The sequence below is a fragment of the Balaenoptera physalus genome (assembly GCF_965194825.1).
Source record: "Balaenoptera physalus genome assembly, chromosome: 1".
NCBI classification, from domain to species: domain Eukaryota; kingdom Metazoa; phylum Chordata; class Mammalia; order Artiodactyla; family Balaenopteridae; genus Balaenoptera; species Balaenoptera physalus.
In genome coordinates, this window is record NC_138882.1 from 31,735,650 (window position 1) to 31,763,204 (window position 27,555).

General features: G+C 36.5%; 1 protein-coding gene across 7 annotated transcripts in view; it reads left to right on the top strand.

Moving 5' to 3' along the window:
• RGS7 (regulator of G protein signaling 7) overlaps positions 1-27,555 on the top strand; it is a 552,379-nt gene that overhangs the window by 259,104 nt on the left and 265,720 nt on the right. For all 7 annotated transcript variants that reach the window (XM_082470550.1, XM_082470546.1, XM_082470551.1 and 4 more), the window contains one exon: positions 14,143-14,239. In XM_082470550.1, coding sequence (XP_082326676.1) covers positions 14,143-14,239 — 97 coding nt within the window. The remainder of the gene's footprint in view (positions 1-14,142; positions 14,240-27,555) is intronic.

A 27,555-nucleotide genomic window follows, 5' to 3' on the forward strand; every position in this document is an offset into this window, starting at 1 on the left:
TTTTGGCTTTTGGGGGTCTTTGTGTCTCCATACAAATGTTAGAATTATTTGTTCTAGTTCTGTGAAAAATGCAATATGTCCACCAGAGGGCAGACAGCAGAAACAAGAAGAACTACAGTTTTGCAGCCTGTGGAACAAAAATCACATTCACAGAAAGATACACAAGATGAAAAGGCAGAGGGCAATGTACCAGATGCAGGAACAAGATAAAACCCCAGAAAAACAACTAAATGAACTGGAGATAGGCAACCTTCCAGAAAAAGAATTCAGAATAATGACAGTGAAGATGATCCAGGACCTCAGAAAAACAATGGAGGCAAAGATTGAGAAGATGCAAGAAATGCTTAACAAAGACCTAGAAGAATTAAAGAACAAACAAACAGAGATGAACAATACAATAACTGAAATGAAAATTACACTAGAAGAAATCAATAGCAGAATAACTGAGGCTGAAGAACGGATAAGTGACCTGGAAGACAAAATGGTAGAATTCACTGTTGTGAAACAGAATAAAGAAAAAAAAATGAAAAGAAATGAAGACAGCATAAGAGACCTCTGGGATAACATTAAACGCAACATTCGCATTATAGGGGTCCCAGAAGGAGAGAAGAGAGAGAAAGGACTCAAGAAAATATTTGAAGAGATTATAGTCAAAAACTTCCCTAACATGGGAAAGGAAATAACCACCCAAGTCCAGTAAGCGCAGAGAGTCCCATACAGTATAAACCCAAGGAGAAACACACCGAGACACATAGTAATCAAATTGGCAAAATTAAAGACAGAAAAAAATTATTGAAAACAGCAAGGGAAAAACAACAAGTAACATATAAAGGAACTCCCATAAGGTTAACAGCTGATGTCTCAGCAGAAACTCTACAAGCCAGAAGGGAGTGACATAATATACTTAAAGTGATGAAAGGGAAGAATCTACAAACAAGATTACTCAACCCAGCAAGGATCTCATTCAGATTCGATGGAGAAATCAAAAGCTTTACAGACAAGCAAAAGCTAAGAGAATTCAGCAACACCAAACCAGCTCTACAACAAATGCTAAAGGAACTTCTCTAAGTGGGAAACACAAGAGAAGAAAAGGACCTACAAAAACAAACCCAAAACAATTAAGAAAATGGTCATAGGAACATACATATCGATAATTACCTTAAACGTGAATGGATTAAATGCTCCAACCAAAAGACACAGACTTCCTGAATGAATACAAAAACAAGACCCATATATATGCTGTCTACAAGAGACCCACTTCAGACCTAGGGACACATACAGACTGAAAGTGAGGGGATGAAAAAGGTATTCCATGCAAATGGAAATCAAAAGAAAGCTGGAGTAGCAATACTCATATCAGATAAAATAGACTTTAAAGAATGTTACAAGAGACAAGGAAGGACACTACGTAATGATCAAGGGATCAATCCAAGAAGAAAATATACCAATTATAAATATATATGCACCCAACATAGGAGCACATCAATACATAAGGCAACTGCTAAAAGCTCTAAAAGAGGAAATCGACAGTAACACAATAATAGTGGGGGACTTTAACACCTCACTTACACCAATGGACAGATCATCCAAACAGAAAATTAATAAGGAAACACAAGCTTTAAATGACACAATAGAGCAGTTAGACTTAATTGATATTTATGGGACATTCCATCCAAAAAATGCAGATTACACTTTCTTCTCAAGTGCGCACAGAACATTCTCCAGGATAGATCACATCTTGGGTCACAAATCAAGCCTCAGTAAACTTAAGAAAATTGAAATCATATCAAGCATCTTTTCTGACCACAATGCTGTGAGATTAGAAATGAATTACAGGGAAGAAAACATAAAAAACACAAACACATGGAGCCTAAACAATACGTTACTAAATAACCAAGAGATCACTGAAGAAATCAAAGAGGAAATCAAAAAATACCTAGAGACAAATGACAATGAAAACACAACGATCCAAAACCTACGGGATGCAGCAAAAGCAGTTCTAAGAGGGAAGTTCATAGCTATACAAGCCTAACTCAAGAAAGAAGAAAAATCTCAATTAAACAACCTAACCTTATACCTAAAGGAACTAGAGAAAGAAAAAACAAAACCCAAAGTTAGCAGAAGGAAAGAAATCATAAAGATCAGAGCAGAAATAAATAGGAACAAAGAAAACAATAGCAAAGATCAATAAAACTAAAAGCTGGTTCTTTGAGAAGATAAAATTGATAAACCATTAGCCAGACTCATCAAGAAAAAGTGGGAGAGGACTCAAATCAATAAAATTAGAAATGAAAAAGGAGAAGTTACAACAGACACCGCAGAAATACAAAGCATCCTAAGAGACTACTAAAAGTAACTCTATGCCAATAAAATGGACAACCTGGAAGAAACGGACTAATTCTTGGAAAGGTATAACCTTCCAAGACTGAAACAGGAAGAAATAAAAAATATGAACAGACCAATCACAAGTAATGAAATTGAAACTGTGATTAAAAATCTTCCAACAAACAAAAGTCCAGGACCAGAAGGCTTCACACGTGAATTCTGTCAAACATTTAGAGAAGAGCTAACACCCATCCTTCTCAAACTCTTCCAAAAAATTGCAGAGGAAGGAACATTCCCACACTCATTCTATGAGGCCACCATCATCCTGATACCAAAACCAGACAAAGATACTACAAAAAAAGAAAATTACTCTCTGAAGAATATAGATGCAAAAATCCTCAACAAAATACTAGCAAACAGAATTCAACAACACATTAAAAGGATCATACACCATGATCAAGTGGGATTTATCCCAGGGATGCAAAGATTCTTCAATATATGCAAATCAATCAATGTGATACACCATATTAAGAAATTGAACAATAAAAACCATTAGATCATCTCAATAGATGCAGAAAAAGCTTTTGACAAAAATTCAACACCCATTTATGATAAAAACTCTCCAGAAAGTAGGGATAGAGCGAACCTACCTCAACATAATAAAGGCCATATACGACAAACCCACAGCAAACATCATTCTCAATGGTGAAAAACAAAGCATTTCCTCTAAGATCAGGAACAAAAAAGGATATCCAGTCTCACCACTATGATTCAACATAGTTTTGGAAGTCCTAGCCATGGCAATCAGAGAAGCAAAAGAAATAAAAGGAATCCAAATTGGAAAAGAAGTAAAACTGTCATTGTTTGCAGATGACATGATACTAAGAGAATCCTAAATATGCCACCAGAAAACTACTAGAGCTAATCAATGAATTTGGAACAGTTGCAGGATACAAAATTAATGCAGAGAAATTTCTTGCATTCCTATGTACTATGGATGAAAAATCTGAAAGAGAAATTAAGGAAACACTCCCATTTACCATTGCAAAAAAAGAATAAAGTACCTTGGAATAAACCTGCCTAGGGAGACAAAAGACCTGTATGCAGGAAACTATAAGACACTGATGAAACAAATTAAAGATGATACCAACAGATGGAGAGACATACCATGTTCTTGGATTGGAAGAATCAATATTGTGAAAATGACTATACTGCCCAAAGCAATCTACAGATTCAATGCAATCCCTACCAAATTACCAATGGCATTTTTTACAGAACTAGAACAAAAAATCTTAAAATTTGTATGGAGACACAAAAGACCCTGAATAGCCAAAGCTTTCTTGAGGGAAAAAAGCGGAGCTGGAAGAATCAGGCTCCCTGACTTCAGACTATACTACAAAGCTACAGCAATCAAGACAATATGGTACTGGCACAAAAACAGAAATACAGATCAATGGAACAAGATTGAAAACTCAGAGATAAACCCACGCACCTATGGTCAACTAATCTATGACAAAGGAGGCAGGGTTATACAATGGAGAAAAGACAGTCTCTTCAATAAGTGGTGCTGGGAAAACTGGACAGCTGCATGTAAAAGAATGAAATTAGAACACTCTGTAACACCATAGACAAAATTAAACTCAAAATAGATTCAAGACCTAAATGTAAGACCGGAAACTATAAAACTCTTAGAGGAAAACATAGGAAGAACACTCTTTGGACATAAATCACAGCAAGATCTTTTTTGATCCACCTCCTAGAGTAATGGAAATAAAAATAAACAAATGGGACCTAATGAAACTTAAAAGCTTTTGAACAGCAAAGGAAACCATAAACAAGACGAAAAGACAACCCTCAGAATGGGAGAAGATATTTGCAAACGAGTCAACGGACAAAGGATTAATCTCCAAAATATATAAACAGCTCATGCTGCTCAATATTAAAAATACAAACAACCAGTCCAAAAATGGGCAGAAGGCCTAAACAGACATTTCTCCAAAGAAGACATACAGATGACCAAGAAGGACATGAAAAGCTGCTGAACATCACTAATTATTAGAGAAATGCAAATCAGAACTACAATGATGTATCACCTCACACCAGTTAGAATGGGCATCATCAGAAAATCTACAAACATCAAATGCTGGAGAGGGTGTGGAGAAAAGGGAACCCTCTTGCACTATTGGTGGGAATGTAAATTGATACAGCCACTATGGAGAACAGTATGGAGGTTCCTTAAAAAACTAAAAATAGAATTACCATATGATCCAGCAATCCCACTACTGGGCATATACCCAGAGAAAACCATAATTCAAAAAGACACACGCACCCCAATGTTCATTGCAGCACTATTTACAATAGTCAGGTCATGGAAGCAACCTAAATGCCTGTCGACAGATGAATGGATAAAGAAGATGTGGTACATATATACAATGGAATATTACTCAGCCATAAATAGGAATGAAATTGGGTCATTTGTTGAGACATGGATGGATCTGGAGCCTGTCATACAGAGTGAAGTAGGTCAGAAAGAGAAAAACAAATATCGTATATTAATGCATATATGTGGAACCTAGAAAAATGGTAGAGATGAACCAGTTTGCAGGGCAGAAATTGAGACACAGATGTAGAGAACAAACTTATGGACACCAAGGGGTGAAAGCAGTGAGGGGTGTGTGTGGGGGTGGGATGAATTGGGAGATTGAGATTGACATGTATACACTGATGTGTATAAAATTGATGACCAAAAAAAAGAAAAAGAAGCAGATGAAAACATTCAGACCACTGGGCAGAGACAGCACCAGAACAAAGATCTTGGAAAAAAAATGCAATATGTATTTTGATAGGGGTTGCATTGAAGCTGTAGATTGATTTGGATAGTATAGTCATTTTAGCAATATTAGTTCTTCCAGTCTAAGACCATGGTATATCTTTCCATCTGTTTGTGTTTTATTTTCTTTCATCAGCATCTTACAGTTTTACGATTACTGGTCTTTTACCTTCTTAGATTTATTCGGAGGTATTTTTTTATTCTGCTGCAATTGTAAATGGGATAGTTTTCTTAATTTCTCTGATAGTTTGTTGTAAATTTATAGAAATGCAATAGATTTCTATATGTTTATTTTAAATTCTGCAATTTTACTCAATTCATTGATGAGTTCTAATTGTTTTTTCGTGGCATCTTTAGTATTTTCTATATATAGTATCCTGTTCTCTGAAAACAATAACAGTTTTACTTCTTTTCCAGTTAGAATGCCTCTTTTTTCTTGTCTGACTGCTGTGGCTAGGACTTCCAATACTATGGTGAATAGAATTGGTGAGAGTTCACATTCTTTTCTTGTTTGTGATCTTACAGGAAAGAAGTTCACGTTTTCACCCTTGAGTATGATGTTAGCTGTGGGTTTGTCATATATGGTTTTTATTATGTTGAGGTTTGTTCCCTCTATACCCACTTTGTTGAGTGTTTTTTTTTTAATCATAAAGGGATATTGAATTTTGTCAAAAACTTTTTCTGCATCTGTTGAGATAATCATATAATTTTTATTCTTTAATTTGTTAATGTGGTATATCACATTGATTAATTTGCAGATTTTGTACCATTCTTGATACCTTGGGATATATTTCACTTGATCATGATGTATGATGTTGTTAATGTATTATTGAATTTAATTCTGTTTCTTAATATATTGTGGATTTTTGCATCTGTGTTTTATCAGTGATATTGGCCTGTAATTTTATATTTTTGTGGTATCTTTGTCTGGTTTTGTTATCGGAGTGATGCTGGTCTCAGAGAATGATTTTTGAAGCATTTCTTCCTCTGCAATTTTTTGGAGTAGTTGGAGAAGGATAGGTGTTAACTCTTCTTTAAATGTTTGGTAGAATTCACTTTTGAAGCTATCTTGTCCTGGACTTTTGTGTTTTGGGATTTTTTAGATTACTGATTCAATTTCTGTACTAGTATTTGGTCTGCTTATATTTTCTTTTTATTCCAGACTCGGTCTTGTGAGATTGCACACTTCTAGGAATTTGTCCATTCCTTCTAGGTTGTCCATTTATTGGCATACAATTTTTCATAGTTTTCTCTTATGATCATTTTTTTCCCTGTGGTGTCAGTTGTAATAACTTCTTTTTCATTTATGATTTTATTTATTTGGGCCCTCTTTTTTTTCTCATGAGTCTGGCTAAAGTTTTATCGATTTTGTTTATCTTTTCAAAGGACCAGTGCTTAGTTTCATCAATCTTTTCTCTACCTTTTATTTTCTTAGTCTCTATTTCATTTATTTCCACTCTGAATTTTATTATTTCTTTTCTTTTATTAACTTTGGGTTTTGTTTTCTTCTTTTTCCAGTTCCTTTAGGTATAAGTTTATGTTGTTTATTTCAGATTTTTCTTGTTTCCTCAGGTAGGCTTGTATTACTATAAATTTCCCTCTCAGAACTTCTTTCTCCAAACCATAGGTTTTGGATCATTGTGTTTTTATTTTTATTTTATTTTTTTGTCTCCAGGTATTTTTCATATTTCCCCTTTGATTTCTTAAGTGACTCATTGGTTGTTCAGTAGCATATTGTTTAGCCTCCATGTATTCATGTTTTTTGCAGTCTTAACTTTTTTATTTGATTGGTTTTTTGTAGTTGCTATCTAGTATCATAATGGTGTGGTCAAAAAAAATGCTTGATATGATTTTAATATTCTTAAACTTACTGAGACTTGTTCTGTGGCCCAGCATGTGATCTGTCCTGGAGAATGTTTCATATACACTTGAAAAAATGTGCATTATGGTGCCTCTGGATGGAATTTTCTTTATTTATCTATTAACTCTATTTTGTCTAAGGTGCCATTTAGGGCCAGTGTTTCCTTCTTGATTTTCTGTCTGGATAAACTGTCCATTGATGTAAGTGGGGTTTAAAGTCCCCTAATATTATTGTGTTACTGTCAATTTCTTCCTTTATGTCTGTTACTATTTGCTTTATGTATTTAGGAGGTCCTATGTTGGGAACATACACATTTACAGTTGTTATATCTTCTTGGATTGATGCCTTTATCATTATACAATGTCCTTCTTTGTCTCTTGTTACAGTGTTTGTTTTAAAGTCTATTTTGTCTAATATAATCACTGCTACTCCAACTTTCTTTACCTTTCAGTTTTCATGGAATACCTTTTTCCATCCTCTCACTTTGACTCTGTCTGTGTCTTTAGATCTGATGTGAGTTTCTTGTGGGCAGTGTATATGTATGTATGTATGTATATGGGTCTTGTTTTGTATCCATTCAGGCACTCTACGTCTTTTGAATGGAGCATTTAGTTCATTTACATTTAAAGTAATTATTTTTAGGTGTGTACTTATTGCCATTTTGTCAATTGTTATTGGGTTGTTTTTGTAGTCTTTTTTTCCCTTCTTTTGCTGTCTTCCCTTCTGATTTAATTACTATGTTTAGTGTTATGTTTGGATTCCTTTCTCTTATTGTGTGTGTGTATCTATTATAGATTTTTGGTTTGTCTTTACCAGATCATTTGTATATAGCAAGCTGTTCATACATGTGATTGAGTTGATGATCTCCTAAGGTCAAACACATTTTACCAACCTTGAGTTTTTACAGCACCCCCCCCACACATTTAATGATTTTTGACATCCTATTTTACATTATTTTTGTTTTATGTATCCTCTTACTACTTATTGTGGACATAGATGATTTTACTGCTTTTGTCTTTTCACCTTCCTGCTGGCTTTATAATGGTTGATCTCCCATCTTTATTGAATATTTGCTTTTACCAATGAGATTTTTCTTTTCATAATTTTCATGCTTTTAGTTGTAGTCTTTTATTTCCTGCTTAGATGTGTTCCTTTAACATTTCTTTTAGAGTCAGTTTAGTGGGGCTAAACTCATTTAGCTTTTGCTTGTCTGTAAAACTCTTTATTTCTCCTTAAAATCAGAATGATAGCCTTCTGGGTAGATGATTCTCAGTTATAGGTCTTTTCCTTTCATCACTTTAAATATATCATGCCATCACTTCTGGCCTGCAGAGTTTCCACTGCAAAGTCAGCTGATTGTCTTATGGCAGTTCCCTTGTATGTAACTGGTTGTTTTTTCCTTGCTGTTTTTAATATTCTCTCTTTATTTTTAATTTTTGCCCTTTTAATTACTGTGTGTCTTGGTATGGTCCTCTTTGGGTTGATTTTGTTTTGGACTCTGTGTTTCCTGGTAATGGATTTCTGTCTTCTTTCCCAGGTTAGTGAATTTTCAGCTATCATGTCTTCAAATATGTTCTCTGCTCCTTTCTCTCTCTTTTTTCTCCTTCTGTGATCCCTATAATGCTAATATCAGTATGCTTGATTTTTGCCAGTGGTTTCTTAAGCTGTCCTAATTTTTTTTTTTTTTCCTTTCAGCTTAGGTGACTTGCACTACTCTCTTCCAGTTCACTGACCCATTCCTATGTGTCATCTGGTCTACTTTTGCTTCCTTCCAGTGTATTTTTTACTTTAGTTACTGTATTCTTTAGCTTTGTTTTGTTCTTCTTTATATTTTCTAAATCTTTGTTAAACTTCTCACTGTGTTTACCCTTTTTTCTCCCAAGTTCTCTGAGCATCTTTATGATTATTATCATGACAGTTTATTGGGTAGATTACTTATCTCCACTTTGCTTAACTCTTCTTCTGGGCTTTATGTTGTTTTTTTGTTTCAAAAATATTCTTCTGTCATTTCATTTTGCCTGATTCCCAGTTTTTATTTCTGTGTATTAGGAAGGTCAGTTACATTTCTCAATCTTGGAAATGTGGCCTTATGCTTGAGATGTCATATGGGGTCCAGCAGCACACTCTCCTTTGTTCACCAGAACTGTATGCTCTAGAGGTGCCTTGTATGTGGGCTTCATGGGGCCTTCTGTTGTGGTAGGGCCAACTAGTGTGGGCATACTTGTAGGCGTGACTGGCTCCAGAGTAGTTGGTTGCCAGGCCCTGCATAGCCCAGAGACTGTCAACTGCTGCTAGGTGGGACCAGGTTATGAGGTGGCTGACTTTGTGGTCCTGGGAGTCAGAGGTTGCTGTTGGCCCCTGGGGTTGGGACCAGATCCCTGGACTGCTGGCTGCATGGCCCATTGTGTCTTGGAGCTGGTGTTCACTTGGGGCTGGGCTGGGTCCCAGGGTGTCTAGAGACTGGTGCTGTCTCACTGGTGGGTAAGGTCAGCTCCTGGGGCTAGTGCCCAGTCCACTGGTGGGCAGGACCAAGTATTGAGCCTCCTCGGGAGTGGGGCCAGTTCCTGGGTCTGCAGGGGTTGTTCATTGGGGCCTATGGCTGCTGCCTGCCTTCTGGTGGGTGATGCTGTGTCCCCTGCTGAGCCTGGGGCAGTCCCAGGACTAGTGCCGACCAGCTGACTGGAGGGTCTGGTCCTGGTGCTAATAAGCTAGAGGGAGGACTCCAAAATGGCACTTGCCAGCTCCAGTGTCCTTGTGGTAGAACAAGTTCCCCACAATAGCTGCCACTGGTGTCTGTTTCCCCAGGATGAGTCCTACTTTCCTCCTGCCTCTCTGGGAGGCTCTCTAAGATCAGCACATTGGTCTGACCCAGGCTACTTTCAAATTACTGCTTCTGCTCTGAGTCTCCAAGCGTGTGAGATTTTGTGTGTGACCTTTAAGAGTGGAGTCTGTATTTCCCACAGCCCTTTGACTCTCCTGAAAACAAGCCGCAGTGGCCTTCAAAAATGAATTCTGGGAGCTCATCTTCCTGGTGCAGGACCCCCGGCCAGGGAGCCTGATGTGGGGCTTGGACCCCTAGCTTCTTGAGGAGAACCTATGCAATTTTAATTATCCTCTCATTTGAGATTCTCTTCCTTGGGAGTTTTGGTTGCTTACCTGAGAGTATGGGTCTTGACTATACTACGTCTCCGCCTCTCCTACCATTCTCTTTGTGATTCCTTCTTTATATCTTTAATTATGGAAGATCTTTTCTGCTAGTCTTCAGGTTGTTCTCATCAATAGCTGCTCTGTAAATAGTTGTAATTTTGGTGTGCCCGTTGGAGGAGGTGGGCTCACGGTCTTCCTACTCCTCCATCTTGGCCACACTTTTTAGGCAGTCAGTACTGACTTTTGATTGAGTAACTAGTTCTCCTACATATTGCCTGCCATCCTATAGTATTCATGGCTGACTTCTGAAATGGTGATTTGCAGAGCTCCAAACTGTAAAATCTCTAAAAATAAGAAATGGATGTTTGAGCATTAGCAAGCCTCCATGGTGTCTCATGGCAGCATTATGATAAACATTTAAGTAGTATTGTTTCATTAATCTTCACCCCTGATAATATGTATACTATTATCTATTTTTCCATTAAAAAATGAGAAAACTAAGTCTTAGAGTAATAAAGTAACTTACCTGTTCATACAGCTTGCAGGTAGCACAGCCAGGATCAAACTTAGATCTGACAGTCCTAAGTACATGTTCATAATCACTCTGCTGTTTGGATTGAAACTGAAATATGTTGACAGCTGGAAGCAAATGCATTTGTAAAAGGTCTGGTCAATTTAATCAGCTCATCGGTTTTTGACTGAGATTTGACTCTTTGACTTAAGTAAGAAAACTTACCCAGTTCCGAACACTGATGATTATTTCCAGACTTAAGTAATGTTGTAGCTAGAAGAAATCTTACAAATCACCTGCTTCTAACTTTTTATTTTAAGGGTTAATTAAATAAGACTGAGAGAGAGCCTCCGTGACCAAAGGCATGCCCCGTTTTACTGACCATAGTCCACTGTTATGTTATCCCACACTCAAAGTCTCCTCACCTTCAGAAACAGGCTCATGAGTGTGAAAACACATTCTGACCCTGTAAAAGTCAATATCATCCTTATGAAGATAGATAGATGATAGATAGATAGATAGATAGATAGATAGATAGATAGATAGATAGATAGATAGATGATAGATAGATAGATAGATAGATGATAGATAGATAGATAATCTTCTTTTGGGATGCTCGTGATATCTGAGTCTTTTGGCCTTAAATTAAATCGCCCTAAAGAGTTTTAATATTTATTAGAGTTACTTTTTTAGTATCTTGCTGTGTAGCTTGCTTTTTAGTTTGTCTGCTTTTAGCATTCTCCTCATCCATTTTCTGTTGCTTATAGTCGGAAAGCAGATGATCAAGCATGTTAAAACCTGCTTATTATAAAAATAGTCTCTGAGTGAATGCTTAAATGAGTTTAGAATGGTGTGTTTTTTATATGTGGCCTTTGTGACTGATTTTACCTTTTAAAAACTAGATTGTATTGGGTCTTTGTTTTTGTTTTGTTTTGTTGTTTTGTTTGTTTGCTTATTCTATGTCATGATAAGGTTCATGTGTAAATCATATCTGAATTAAGATAAAAACAGCTGAATACATTTTGATGATCACATTTTCAATCTAGAACACAAATCCTATTTTTACATGGAGTTAAAAATTTTTTTCTACTGTGGAACTTAAGGCTCAGGAACATTGAAGATTTTAAAATACAACCACAGAGGTCACTTTTAATTCCCAGTTTCCTAACCTTGCTACTTTGGGATCCAACGAACTGAAAGATGGACCTTAATTCAGCATCCAACCAGAGGTGATGATTGTCACATCCAGGGAGCTTAGGTGATTAAAGTGGGAGTCAGAGAGGTTTCCATGTCCATCTAAGCTGGCCTAGTTTAAACCATTAAGCTGATGATAAAAGGGTTTATAGGCTGATACTAGGCAAGGCAAAGCAGCTTATTCCTCATTTCTGAGCATTGTGTCAGGTACATGAAGGGCAAACAACAACAAAATAAAAAGCCATAAAAGTGTATATTTTTTCATGTTTCTATAATTGGATGAAATATTTTATTACATGTAAAGAACTGAATATTGTTGGGGTCTTTGGGGGGTCTGATTAAAAAAAAAACAGACTTCCTTTCCTAGCTGAATTCTGAACCCACTGAATATCACAACCAAAGAGTAAAGCAGTTAGAGGTCACGGTATCACCTTGATTGCTGACAAAGCTATTATATTGAAGAGTGTTTGTGAACACAGGAGACTTAATCCTAAAACCTAGTCCTTAACAGACTACTCACCCACTGGGGTAGGCCTCTCCAAATCAGCAGATTTGGATATGGGCTTCCCTACAGGAAAGGGATGGGCTCTGTAAGCCAATTTCTCATTCCCAACTCTTTTACCTGATAAGTCAGCCCAGCTCCCCAGAGTGGAGTGAGTTAGGGAACAGAGAGAGGCAGGAGAATTAGGCTAATGGTGCTCCCTCCACATGAAAAAGGAACATGAGGAGTAGAGAATATGCAGCTCGAAGTATCAGGGGTGTGGTGTGTGTAGACATCTGAAGTCCAATATTTATTGTCTGTGTGTGGTGTTTTATATATGCTGTATCATTTAATAAAACACTGTACTCCTCCCACCCCAACCCAACCCTACAAAGGTTGTGGAATAGTTGTTATAAATATTATTATATACATTTTACACATGAGGAAACGAAACCTTAGAGAAGTTGCTTAGCTTGCTCCAAGTGTCATGAATGATAATGAGAAGATTTGAAACCCATTTTCCCACATCTTAGTTTCTCATGTTAATAAATCTGAAAATACTTATCCAGGCAAATAAGATCTCTTCATTGAAAACTGTTCTGAAGCTGTGTTGATTGATGATTACTTGATACAACATTTAGACTGTGATTTTTTAAAACTTTTTATTTTGAAATAATTTCAGATTTACAGAAAAGATGCAAAAATCGTACAGAGAAGTCCCTGTATGCCCTTTATTCAGCTTCCTCTAATTTCATCATCTTATATAATGATAACATAATTTTCAAAAATGGGAAATTGATATTGGTACTACACTATTAACTAAACTACAGACCTTACTCAAATTTCACTACTCACCCATTGTTTTCAATATTGACTGAATTTTTTGAAGGCAGCAAGTGTATTATATTCGTATTCACACCCATAGTGCCCTCTGTAAGTCTGGTCTAGAATCAGTCATAAGTAACTGCTTGTGAGATGAGTAAATGATAGATTTTGAGTTTCATACTATCAATACAACTTGTGTATATTTGTGTGTATATATGTGCCACAGGCTTAGAAGCACATACAAAAGTCTGAAGCTGTGATTTGAATGAATGTTATTCAAAACTAAGTTCCACATTAGACTTGGTAAAGCAAAGCCATTTAAAACTGAAAAATTTTCAAAAACAAAAGAGAATGTACTAATCAGATTGAAAGAAAGATACATACATTGGAAGGTACTAAATTAGCAAAAGGCTATGATGTGACATTCATTTTATTACTTTTGTACATGTGTGTGCATGCATGTAGATTTCATATATCAGTTTAGTAAATGAGAAGAAGCAGTTGCTGGCAGTCAGTCCTGTATTTCTAGTCAGGTTGTGGAAGTTTATGTTAAACCAAATCATATAAACTCTCTTGTTTGAAGAGGAAATCCAAACTGATGCTTTTAAGTCTTGTATTTTCTTTTGCACTGACTTCAGTAGAGATAGCATTAATGAAGTGTGGATCTTGTTATCACAATGTTTTCTGATCATTTATAACCAAAGAATGTGAAACCAGGAGAGAGGCAATATTCCAAGCACAAAATTCTTCTTAAGCTTAATGGACCCTGAAATAGCCACCTTTCTTTCTGTTTTCTCAATCATCTTTTAACCAAACGGAAAATATTAATGTGACAAAGTATAGAAAGACACGAATATGGCATTATTCTTAGTTAGACAAAACAGGTATATAAAATTCTTATGAGGACTGATTTTTCTCAAAAAGTTCAACTTTTAAAACGTTTTAATTATTTTATTATTGTTATTTAGATGGAAGACGTCATAGCACGCATGCAAGATGAAAAAAATGGAATTCCTATTCGTACCGTCAAAAGCTTTCTTTCCAAGATACCTAGTGTCTTCTCTGGTAAGTTTGCACTCAGTGTAACACTATTTTCTCCAGCACTTTTCATATAACTATTTAAAATCTATTCTAGCCATTTACTATTGATGCTGTCTCTAACTCATTATTCAATAATTACTTATAAAAATTCATGTCATGTTCAATATCATGTTGGATACTTGATAGTAAAACAAATCAAAACAGCAAAAAAAAAAAAAAAAATCATGACCTTACCCAAAATTATTTGCAAAGACATAATGAACAAACGTGAAATAACAGAAAAAAAAGGAAACTATGAAAATATAGATGTATGAAACAGTGTGATGTAGATTATATACAAAAGTTAAGAAGGTGACAATAATCAATGAAGAGGCAAGAAAGGGTTCCTGAAGAGCAGTGATAAGCTGAGTTTGAAAAATGAGGAATTATATCAACCTCAAGACCACTACCTCAACCAATTCTACATGCAGAACTGGGAGTGACCAAACTGCTGAGAACAGGTTGGATAGACGGGAACGAATAGAGTTGGGTCAAGTAAGGAGGGTCTAGGGTCTTTGAAAGCCAACCAAAGAATCTAATTCTGATATAACAGAAAATATGGAGACACCTGCAATTTTTGCAGAGAATGTTATGATGAAAGTGCTTGGGGTGAATTGGTATTCAGTAAGGGTCCTTGTCATTGTGATAGGTATAAGGCTCTTGTAGGAATAGTTTGAATGCTAAGGATCTGATAGCCAGGGAGTGGAGGAATAGAGAGGAAAAAGCATGAGGATTTGGTGAATAACTAGGTATGTAGGCTATAAGAAGACATGACCCAATGGTTTTTGTTTTTTAATTGGGTGATTGTGAGATATAGGAATTATTATTAGAAATAGGGAAACCCCACAGATTTGGTTGAAAGTGACTAGAGAAGCCCTAGAGAAAATGGATAATAATAAGTTAGAAATATGTGCTCTGGCTCCAGGAGACAGTGAATGGCCAAGCTCTGGGGACTCGGGTGTGCTCTGTCCTTGGATGGCACGGCTTAGAGAAGAGACAGAATCAGAAAGACCAAAGCCTTAGCAGCCAGTAAGGAGAGTAAGGAGGCTGGTGCTGAGCATGTGGAGGGGAGGGTGCTTGATGGAATTCATGAACAAGAGTTGTGTGATGCTTTCTTGTGAACAAGGATCAAAAGAAGACCAATGATCAGGAATCCTTCAGCCTTGGTACGATGGTAATAATTAGGACCAGAACACAAATAAGTAGGCCCAGATGTTGATGTTTAATAGCTGCATTGCTCTCAGATGAAAGAGAGAAAGCAATGGAGCAGGCAAGAGCTGCAGTAGCATGACATTTTGCTCTAATAAAACGTATTCTCTTTTTCCTGTTACTGCCTTTCAGTCCCACTTTGTTCCAGTTTCTTGTTCTTCCTTGATGATGCCCTATATTTTCCCATACTCTTCCTTCCTCACTATTCTACTTCCAGACTTTGAGGTCATTCTGACCATTAAATTCTGTCCATTCTTCAGCAGCTAGCTCAGAGACCTCTTTGAAGAAAACTATCCTGAGTTTTGTTCTCTGTTCTCTCAAAAGACTTGTTGTTATTGTTGTTTTGCCTCCCTGTTAGTAGTTGTTATGCCCCACCTTGCCTTATAGTTATTTTTTTATATGTCCTATATCCTCGGGTAAGTATTAAGCTCCTTGCCGTCAATAACTCAGAGAGTTAACTTTACCTCTAAACACAAGTATGAAAACTACTCATATTTTGTCAACCAATGAAAAAGAGAACTTATCTCTTTAAAATACTTCAATACTGGGGTTGTAAACTGAAATGCATTCACAATCCAGACAAATAAATTCACTAAGTTGCCCATCTGAACTGGGAGCTGTGGTCAGTTAAATAGTGCATAGCCCATCCAGAGGCATTTTAATTCAGGAATTTAATGGCTGAACGCAAAAGGATTGCCCATCAGTTTAAGCTGAGCTTCAAGTTAGAGTTACCTGCTCTAATGGTAAATCTAAAATTTTGGTTGAGTTCTTCAAGTAATAATGCCTCATACAATTCCAATACAATTCCAATATAGCATTGTATTGGAAGAACTCTTGATTGACAATATTAAGGTCTTAATTAAAAAGTAAGAATGAGATTGAACCATGAAGTGCCTGATATTATTTTAATGTTCATTAACATAAACGAACAATGTTAGCTGTGAAATAAAGAGAATATCAATGACATTTTTCATATTACTATAATTAGTTTCTAATTATCATTCAGTGTTTCCTAGAAACTTTTAGGAGCTCTCTGCCTCACAGGTTCAATTAGATGCTTTGCTGTGGATTTAATTTGTATGTCTAGTATTATGTCTAGTCTTTTACCAACCTCTTTGTATTAATATCCCCAAATTATAATGGTCTGAATCTCCATCTACTTTACTAGCAGTTTTTGGTCTTTTTTAGTAATTTTCTTCTCCTGCTGTTTCTTATGGTGATTTGGGATTAATCCCTGTGTTCTTTTGTGACCTGACTTGCTACCCACTGCTTACTTTCCTGCCTCTTTCTGCTTCTTCTTTCTCTTTTTCATGTTCTACTTCAGAGCTGCTAATGAAACAAGGGATCTACTAACTTTAGGTCCTTACTTCAATCAGAAACCAACTGTGATGAGTGATGTAATGTGTGAGAGGAAGGTAGTGTGATTGTTGAGGAAAGGAGTCTATTTTGTTATGGACCATTCCATAAGGGAAAAGCTGTCTCAAATACTGTTAACCTAGCTCTTTCAGGTTACCCATTTATGCTCCCTAAAGCCTTGATGAACAAAGCATGGTCCATGAACCAATAGTATCAGCATCACCTGGGAATTTATTAGAAATACAGTATCTGGGCCCACTCCAGACCTACTAAATCCGAATCGCAATTTTAACTCTAAAGTTTAAGAGGTACTGCCTTAAGTAGGGCAGCAGGGCCAGACTGGGTTCCAGGCCAGCACTCGTTTTTTACTGGTTGCAGTGGCCAACCTGTTTGTGCAGAGCTTTCTGTTTCCCTTCAAGGGCCCTGATTATTTTTTCTGCAGTCTGGCCTCAATCAAGCCCACCCCAGTTTGTCTAATGGTTTTTTCTTGTTTTGGTTTTGTTTTGATTCATTTGTTTCGCTTGTGGGAGGGAGAAGGGATTATAAAGGAGAATCTAGCTCCTTCTAGTTCCTTTACTCCAAGCCAAGAGCCTCCTCGACCTCTAAGATTGAGGGATGTTAACAGTTAATGTGGAGGGATGGTAACTATCCAGCTCTACCAGGCAGCACCCATATATAATACACATGTCATGGTGGCCAAGTAATGTTCACATCTACCTCAGGTGAAAACAGCTGTATTGAGAACATGATGATGCAATTCCATCCTCTCACAACATCTGAGATCCAAACCCAGAATCATGGCTATTACATAGATAATATAACTAACAGTGGTTTGGGCTTTGGAGATTTTTTGTTTGTTTATTTTTCCCCACCTCCTGATAAATGCTTTCCTCCAGCTAAACATCCAAGACTTCTCTAATTATTTTGGTTTTGGAGTTGTCAATTTCAGCCTCCTGGTTTCCATGGTCCCAACATCGGATGAAAAATCTTTGGATGAACACTCCATGTTGATCCCTTGAACTGTGGGATAGGAGATGTCCTTGGGTAGGACAATGTCCAATCACAACATTGTTTTTCCCCAGAATTGCCTTCTCAACTTGTGAGATAGCTTAGGCAGTTCCATTGGTGTTATATGACTGGACCCCCTCAAGTTCAAGAAATGAAATCAGTGGTGGGCATTTGAACGTTTTCATATTCTGGACATTCAGTATTTCACTTATTCTAGATCATGGTGAAATAAGCCTTTACCCATTGTATGAGTTTAATTTTCTTCAGTGGATTGATTGACTGGGAAGTTACTGTGTTTCCAGATAAGCCACAGCAGGAAATAAAACTGAACACTCTTCTCAGTTCTTTGTAAATAGTGTAGGTTTTCATTAAAATGGTCAGAAATAAATTGGGGGTTGTAAGTCAACCATTCCTGCATTTCATATATTTCTGTCTTTTGTCTTAATAGCTTGAGGACGTTCTCCATCACGAGCACATCGATACTGAAGGAGTTGCATCTTTTTGTTACTGTTCTTTTGCAACTTATTTCCATTCTTCATCTGAATTGATCACCTTTAACATGCTCCCATAAAAATGGCTTGCCACCAATTGGCAAGAGCAAAATTTATAGTCAGAAGAATTATTTAATAGTCCTTATGATGTGTGGGTTTGGCTAGCCTCAAGTCTTTTCTTCTAACTACTTTATTGAGGTATGATTAAAATAAAAACCTATATACATTTAATGTATTCAACTTGACGAGTTTGGAGATAAGTATAAACAGGTGAAACCATCACCACTATCCATGCCATAAGCATATCCATCATCCCATAAAATTTGCTTCTGCCTTAATTAATTAATTTTGGGTAAGAACATTTAACATAAGAGCTACCATTTTAGCAAATTTTAAAGTATGCAATACAGTTTGTTAACTATAGGCACTATGCTGTACAGGAGGTCTCTATAACTTTTACATCTTGTGTAACTGAAAGTTGTACCCTTTGACTAATATGTCCCCACTTCCCCATCTCCCAGCCCTTGGCAACCACTATTTTACTCCCTGCTTTTATGAGTTTGACTGTTTTATATTCCTCACATATATGGTATCATGCAGTATTTGTCCTGTGTCTGGCTTATTTTAGTTGGCATAATGTCCTCCAGATTCACCCATGTTGTCACAAAAAGCAGGATTTCCTTCTTTTTTAAGGCTAAATAGTACTCTATTGAGACTTTAGCCTCAAGTCTTAGGCTCAAGAAAGCATCTTTAATTCTCTAGAATCCACTCAGGCCATTTTTTCCCTCTGTATTCTATTCTTACTCTCAGCAAGTTTGATAACAAAGGAAGCCCTAACCAGTAACATGCTGAGCTACTCCAATTACATAGAAAAAGGAATTATTATATTTCATATTACTGGATAAGGAATCATTATTCATATTTTATTATTATTTTGGTCCTCTAACAGGGTATACAGTTCTCTGTGATGCCTTGTTCTTTTCAGGCATATAAATGAAACTGAGCACTATGTATGAGCTTAAAAATTAAGTTGCTTTTAAATGAAATAATTTGAATATGTCCTGCCTCTTATCTTTTATTCTTCTAAAGGTTGTATGAATGTTTATTAGTGTCATGGAGAAATGATCTGTATAGGCTTAAACGTATCTTGTGGGTGGCTGCACGGGTAAGAAAGAAAAGGAGAAACCTTGGTGACATGAACTGGCTGAATACAAGTTTAATAAGTACATATTTTGCATCTAAAAGTTTTTGAGAACCGCTTTCAGGGTGCCTTATGACTTAAACCTGATTACATATGGAGTTAACTGAAGGACAATAAAAATAGAAATAAATATTATGGAATATTTTTCTGTGAAGACTATAAAACTGTCTAAGTAATTCTAAGATACTTCTAAGAGTCTAAGATGCTCTTTTCTGAAACTGACATCTTACTGTGAAATATTTTTCATCTGTCATTGGAATGGTAGCATGGGTTCTACAGAAATTCAGAGAGAAATAGGTTGCTTTTAAAACAATTGTAAAATATTTTGGCATGAATCATGCTTGTAATATTTTGCTTTTATAATATCCCATTGGTAATTCAAGAATCCAAAGAGGAAATTTATAAGCAATAAATAAGAAAGAAAAAATGTCTAAAAATTTTGGCAGTTCTTAAAGTTCAATTCTGAAAAATTAAATTCTTAGAGAAAACAAAAAATGTTAACTAGATTTGCAAGAAACATAAACATTTGCAAAAAGCCAGTCCTTTCTTTGTCATCTTCTTGACATACCTCTCTGACAAAGTCACAAAACAACTGGCACATGGTAACTACACAGTCAGCCAAACTGAGGAACAGAGGGGAAGCTGAACTGTCACAAACAAGTATTTAAATTATCTTTGCTGTGAAAGATTCTTCACCCCATCTTGGTTGTCACTCTTATTGTAAAATAGCACCATGAAGTGATTAGAAATAGTAAAGAATTCTAATCTCAGCTACTTGGACTCTCTGGCATTTGTTCTAGATAATTCTTTTTCTATAGCTAAATACTACTACATAAGGTTAGCTATGTATTGGGCTTCACTGTATTTGTAGACAAATGACTTATTTTATTTTATTTATTTATTTATTTATTTTTTATTTATTGGCTGTGTTGGGTCTTCGTTTCTGTGCGAGGACTTTCTCCAGTTGCAGCAAGCGGGGGCCACTCTTCATCGCGGTGCGCGGGCCTCTCACTATCGCGGCCTCTCTTGTTGCAGAGCACAGGCTCCAGACGCGCAGGCTCAGTAATTGTGGTTCACAGGCCTAGTTGCTCCGCGGTATGTGGGATCTTCCCAGACCAGGGCTCGAACCCGTGTCCCCTGCACCGGCAGGCAGATTCTCAACCACTGTGCCACCAGGGAAGCCCCAAATGACTTATTTTAAAATGTGGTTGAATCAATTTGATGTGACCAAGATAAAAAGCAAGCTCTTGTTTTCACCAGAATGTTAGAAGAAATGGTAAAAATTCAGGAATACCTTAATGCTTTGATTTCACCTTTAGCTTTCTTTGTAGTCACGCAAATTAGACCCAGGAACTATTTTTCTCTTTCAGGGTAACTATAGATGGTGGTGCTGTTTCTCTGGAGTGCTTTTTGGACATCTGAATTTGCTATTTTGTATTTTAAGTGAATATTATTGGGATTGGATTGGATTTTGTCCTCCAAATAACTTCATTCCAGAGAGGGAAAGTCTGTTCAAATACATAAATGTGTCTATCAAAATTCTACAGATAAGAGTCCTCTCTGACTACCAACTGTGTTGGTTTTCTGGAGTAGTTCTGTTACCTTATCTTTTACTCAGAACATGGCTTCTCCCTATATGTTCTTGCTGGAGCAAAGACTCTTTCCAACACAACTGAATCATTTTATTGTTGTATGACCAACAGCTGTAAATAAATCTCTGGAGATGGACCTTTTTACTTAAGATTATGAACAGAACTCAAGAGTAAATCATTATCAATAGCCAAAATATGTAATTTTCTTGGAAAAAATCATTGTGCCTACAGAATAGCAGATTTCTGTTCTTAAGGAGCTCTCTGGAAAAGACTCTAAGAACTATGATGAACTTCTAGTTCTCTCATTCCTACCTAGGAATCTGACAGGGTTCGTAGATAAACACAGGGTGAATGCACAAACATGTAGCCAAGGTTCTATGGAGAAATATTGAGGCTCACTAATATTGTAGCTTATTTTTTGGACTTGGGGGAAAAAGGGCAATTGATGTACTTTTTTTAGAATTTCCAAAAACCACTACTACATTTTTACAAAGAAGAACTGTACATGGCAGTGTTGAGAGTATTTTGGCATGGTTAAGGAACAATATATTGATAAAAGGCAGAAAACAGAGTGCAGTAATAAACAAACAACTGTCTATAAGTCTGGGGAATCCCAACTGGTGTTGAATTTTATCTTAGAATTTAAATATTATCTTTAGGCATCTGGACTCTTCAGATTTACAGATGATGCCAAATTGTTCCAAAAAGTAAAAACCCAAACCATGAAAGAAAAAAAAATCAAAGATGAGAACACCAGGATATGTGAAGAACTTTCTGGAAAGTTATCAAGAGAGAGAAAATTTAGCCAAATAGAAAATAATACGTATATAAAAAATAATGCAAAGTCAAGTCTGGGGCAGGTTCAGCACTAATATTTAAGACCCATGAAAGGAACTAGAGGATCACCAATAGCCTAGTCCCTAAAGTTGCTGCTCCGTTGTGCTCCTGTGATCAACAAGACCCCACTGAGGTCTTGAATGAGGTGTTGAGTATAACATAGGAGGAAATTGGACAGAAATAGGAAACTATCCTACCCATGTTTAAAACCATATGAATATGAGCTCCTCAGAATTAGAGCTATTTCATGCCATTTTTAAATCTAACCTCAAGGCAGATTTAACAGTTTGAAAAAATTCGATTGAAAATTTGATTGATTGAAAAGGAAGCCTAGGTAATGAAAAGTAGAAGTTGTTACTGGTCATGTGTTAAAAATATAAACGGTTTGAAAGGGTTAGATAAATATAGATAATGCATGCACAAGAGATGAACAAGAAAAAAATGGGGTACTTGGGGTTTGTTCTTATTTTTTGATGTTGATGTTACTGGGAAATTCAATATATCTGTGTGTGGCACACAGAAAATTAGCAATAAATGGAAAAATCACTGTAGTTAATACCAATAATATTATTACTTTTATTACCACCTTCAGAGGCCTGGATTAGGCCCAGATTTATACGTTCTCTTTCCTCCTAGATAGTTAATCTGTTGCAAGACCAGGGATAATTACTTGTGTTGGAGGCTCTGTAGCATCTGGCACAAGGTTTTTTTAGTATCTCCTTAAAAGGTATTTGTTGAATACCTATTACATTCATTAATTGATGATCATTTTCTACATTCTCAAGGTGCCTTATAGATTTTAACACTCTTTAATGTGTCCTATCTTTTATTCCTCACAAGTAACTAAACATATGAAATTGAAATCTTCTAGGGAGATGAATGCATGTTAATTGCTCTTTTCATATAATATCATTGGAACTTAAGATCATTACACATTGATATTGATTTTTTTCCTTAAATAAATCACATTTTGACTTTCTTAACTAATTTCTTTATTATCATAATGTCAATACCCAGCTAATTGTGTCATCTGGACTCTTAGTGAATGAATAAAATAGTGATAGTCAGAGGCAATCTTGCAAATTTGTTTTGGGAGATTTAAATGATGCAGACATATTAACTTTTCATATTTTAGTTACCTACTCTGAAAATTTTCACAAATGTTGACTTTTCTTTAAAGCAACAGACCTGAAAAGCTTAATTTTGTTCATTGGTGAGTTTTTTTCTAAAATCATAGAAATGATAGGTTGCTAAAGAAAAGCCTATCAAAGTGGAGCTTTACTTCTTTAAATTAATGCATTAACATTGCTTTCTTTTGGGAGGAGATCAAAATTGACTGTAGAGATAGACGTTTATTTGGGATGATACTAAAGCCTTCATTACCTCCAAGAATGAATAAATCTTGATGACTGAATTGCTGGTCTGGATGTGTTTTGTGAAATGATGAATCAGTGAACAATGTTCGAGGTACACCATTTTGCTCTGCCTTTTTATCCTGATGATACCATCTGGGCTTCTCTTCATTTCCCTCTCTCTCTGAACATACTTTGAAGGGCTTCCATTTTTCACCTCCTAGAAATTCTAGGATAGGGAACTATCCTGTCCTTACCCTCATCCTATCCTATTGGCATCCCCAAGCCAGCCTGTATTAATCATTCCTTTCTTTGGGTTTTTCTAGCACTATGTTCGTCTTCATGGAGTTTATTTTACCTAACATTTTGTCCACAGTGAGCATGTGCTGTGATTCTTACTAGTGGCTGTAAGTACCTGGAGAACAAGAATAATTTCTCATTTCAATTTGAATCCTCTGTAGATTCAGTGTCTGGCAGATAGTAGATACTCAGCAAATGTAATGACTTCTCATAGGACAGCTGATGTCCCAGGCATTCAGGTACATCCACAACAAATTCCACTTTTCAATTCATTGGCAGTGGAAAGAACACTCAGTGTAATTATTTGCTCTGTTGGCATCCAGCGCTGTATGATACTTTTATCTCAGCAAGGAGCACTAGAAGGATGGCATCTCTGCTTTGCTGTCATTTACTAGCTTAGATGGGTTTCAGGATGGAGACTCAGCATGGATTCCAGAGTCCAAAACACTCTCAATTTAAATTTTATTTGGTTTAAAGTGAATGTTTACAGCATCAGACATTCCCATATTTAAATGTAAATATTCTTCAACCCTGTCTAGAATAGTGCAAAAAGTATATATATTCTGGTAGTAAAGAGACCTGGATTTTAGTCCTATATCTCATGTTGCAAAGGAGAACATTATGTGTTAAGTGACAGCTCCAGCGCCAATGCTTATAAGAATATGAATGTTTTGGTCATAACCACTATCATAGGAACTACCGGCATTTATTGAGTGCTTACAATATACTTGATATTCAGTAAATATTTACTTTTTAGATGTTTTCTTTTATATATTATTGTCCTTACAAAGATAAGTAAAGTTCAGAGAAGTTAAATAACTTGGCTAAGGAGAGACTGTTAGAAAGGTTCTAGGTATTTTCATCATAAACACCTTTGCCACAAGTAGTTTCACAGCACAAGTAACTGGCTGTAAAGGCATTTTGCTATAAAAGACAAAAATACAGTTATTTTTTAAAACTGTTGATTGACAGTTTTGTTTTGATTACAGTAGAAAATGATAAAATACCAGTTTCTGCAAATCCTTTGGTGAGCAGTCATCCCTCCCACCTGTCAGAATCAGAAGTTTTCCGAGTTAAGCAAATATAAGAGGCGGCTAGTGATTCCCAACAGCTTTTGAAGGCATTAATGATCGATTCTTTAGCTAATTTAGTTACAACGGCTTGTTCTCTCTTGCTTTCTTTTCCAGATTTATGACATCATACTAGAAGTTGGAGGCAAAAGGAGAATCAAGCTCCTCCTATCCTCCTGGCCCCCAAATGGTTACATGATTCCTGATAAGTTTCTTGAAAACGTTGAAAATTTTAACAGAATATGGCTTAGATTAGCTCACCAAAGGATTTGCCAAAACTGATATGTTATCATTTTCTAGTGTGATGTCAACCATATATTTTATCTTTTACAGCAAATTGGCCTCACGGCCAGTTAGTTGTAGGCGAAACTGCTTGCAGGGAAGGTATTTATAGGAACACAGTGGACACATGTTAGGTAAGCTGTAGAGCTGACATTTAAATCTAGGATAATCTAGTGTGTGTGTGTGTGTGTGTGTACATATATACAAATTATGATAATACATTATCATATAGTGTGATAAATATTATAATGTATATATATCTCATAATCTGATCCCATTAAATAATTTGAATCCTTCCTGTTTCATTCTGCATTCAGCTTGGAAATGCCCTTTTCTCTTTTACAAAGAAATCAGTCAAGTAAGACACTTCTCAGGGTAAGGTGACATGGGTAATAATCAAGGGGCTTTTCTTTTGAGACTTGATTACTTTACAAGCATCAATCCATTCACCATAGTACTTGGGTATCTTATCCAGTGAAAAAGTGCCATGTTTATTTAGGAGATATGCACAGTCAGTGAAGGAGAAGAAAACAACATGCTGAGAACGTGTAGTGGAAAGAAACAGAACAAAGCAGAGCAAAAACAAACAGAACAATAGCTGGAGGGCTAAACAAGGGACCATGCTTATGTAAACTTCCCTGGGGACTCATCACTGCACCAAACGCACTGGACCCTTTTCCCTTCCTTCCTTTCCACTGACTCTGAGCAGCTGACACAGGAACAAACCATGAATGTTCCCAGAACTGGGGCACATCCAGAATTCCACAGCACTATGTCCATCACTTTTATCCAAATACCAGGACTGTCACATTACATAATTTTCACATTTGTTCTTATTTTTGATGACCACAGAACAGACTTGTGTCCCAGTTAGCCATTTTGTCCCTTTCATTTATTCTTTGGGTCAGATTTCTACTAACTCATGTCATTTGCGTAACTGCTCAGATCTGTTTCCAGGGAAACGGTTTTACTTTCCATGTAAATATAAGATATTTGTCCTAACTCCCCTCTGTCACATTTTGTTACAAAGAGACATTTTGGGTAGTTGTTTATTCTTAAATTTCTCTTTGAAACACTTTCTTGTGGAAATCATGTACAAAATTACTTATCCCTTTTGCTATATGCAGGACTCTATTGAGAAAGGAGAAGGTTGACTTAAGAGGGTTTGTTTGGAGCAGGGAGAGTCAGAAAAGTTATGAGATTAGACTTTTAGGTTTGTCTCTAGCCTGTGATGTGGAATTAATTTAGAGTGTGATTTCTGTCGTTAGCTGGAGATTTGGGGGATTATTTACACAAGGTCAAATTTCACATGTGAACAAAATGACAATTTAGGAAACTACACCCTTTCTTTTGCAGTCCTGGAGTTCTTCACTGAGCAAAATTTCCCCCAGTTTTTATTGCAGAGCGCTGAGTTTTCCGTGTCTGTGGGGGTTCCTGGTGGAAGGACGCCATCAGGAGGTCTGGGGGTTGGTCAGGGAAAGCTCATCAGTTAAGGGGAGAGGGATATGGAGGCAAATGAAGAACATTGTAGAAGAGGCTCAGTCTGAGAAACATGACACTAGAATCAAATAGCATCATCTTTTCCACACATCATGGCAGACATGGATCGCCCTCTGTGGGGTCCTCCAGGTGGGCTGCTCAGTATAACCTTAGGATGGCTTTGAGTGTTAAGCCATTGCAAGTTGATACCTGAAAACTGCCAATTTCAAATGATTTTGGAGCAGAGTTTGATGATGGATGCATCATTCCAAGAGTCAATCTAGAAGATACAATCAACGGAGTTGCACTGATGATTTAAAATGTTTGGAAAGCAAAGCCTGCTGTAAATTTCATGTGAAAAATCATTGGTCACTTGGTCATTCTCACCCCACAAATAGTGGTATCTTAAGGTGGCAGACTAATTTGGTAGTTCTTTTCAGAAGGACAGTTTTCGGGACCCATACATCTTCATGAGATCATGTGCTTTTTAGTGATCTTTCTTCCTCAGAACAAATTTCATGTTAGAAATCTTCCAGGGCCCATCTGTGGAAGATACTGAGAATATAGAGGACTGGATTGCCTGGGAAGACCTGCTTTCTCTCTTTCTCTCCCTTATCAAAGACATGTTAATAAAGGGTTAATGAGTTCTACGTATAAAATCTTTGGTTTTTAAAGCTTTCTGCTACCTGACCTCTTTTAATATTTAACTTTTTCCCCCTTCTCTTTTTTGGCAGCCTTCACATGTACAAATCTCACTGAAGTCATTCCAGGCTGAAAGCATTTATGATCAAATACCAGAAAGCTAAAAATAAGTATTCTGCCCTTTCTCTAGAGGTTACTGAATATTTCTGTTAACCTTTCTGGTCAGGTGGCAAGAGATGGATTTTAATGGTTGCTGGGGGCAAATGTGGTGGAAGATCATTAAATAATTCAAGATAACTGCACTCAAAACCGCCCTTCAGTGCCAAGCAGTCTGGCTTGTTTCACAACTTAAATAGTTTTGGAAAATGGTGATACAGCCAAAACTCCAAGACCAGTATTAGATTACACCAATTTGTAGCTGTTGTATTTGATGGCTTCAAAGCCATCCTCCCTTTTCCTGGCATTATGTCCTTGGATTTCCT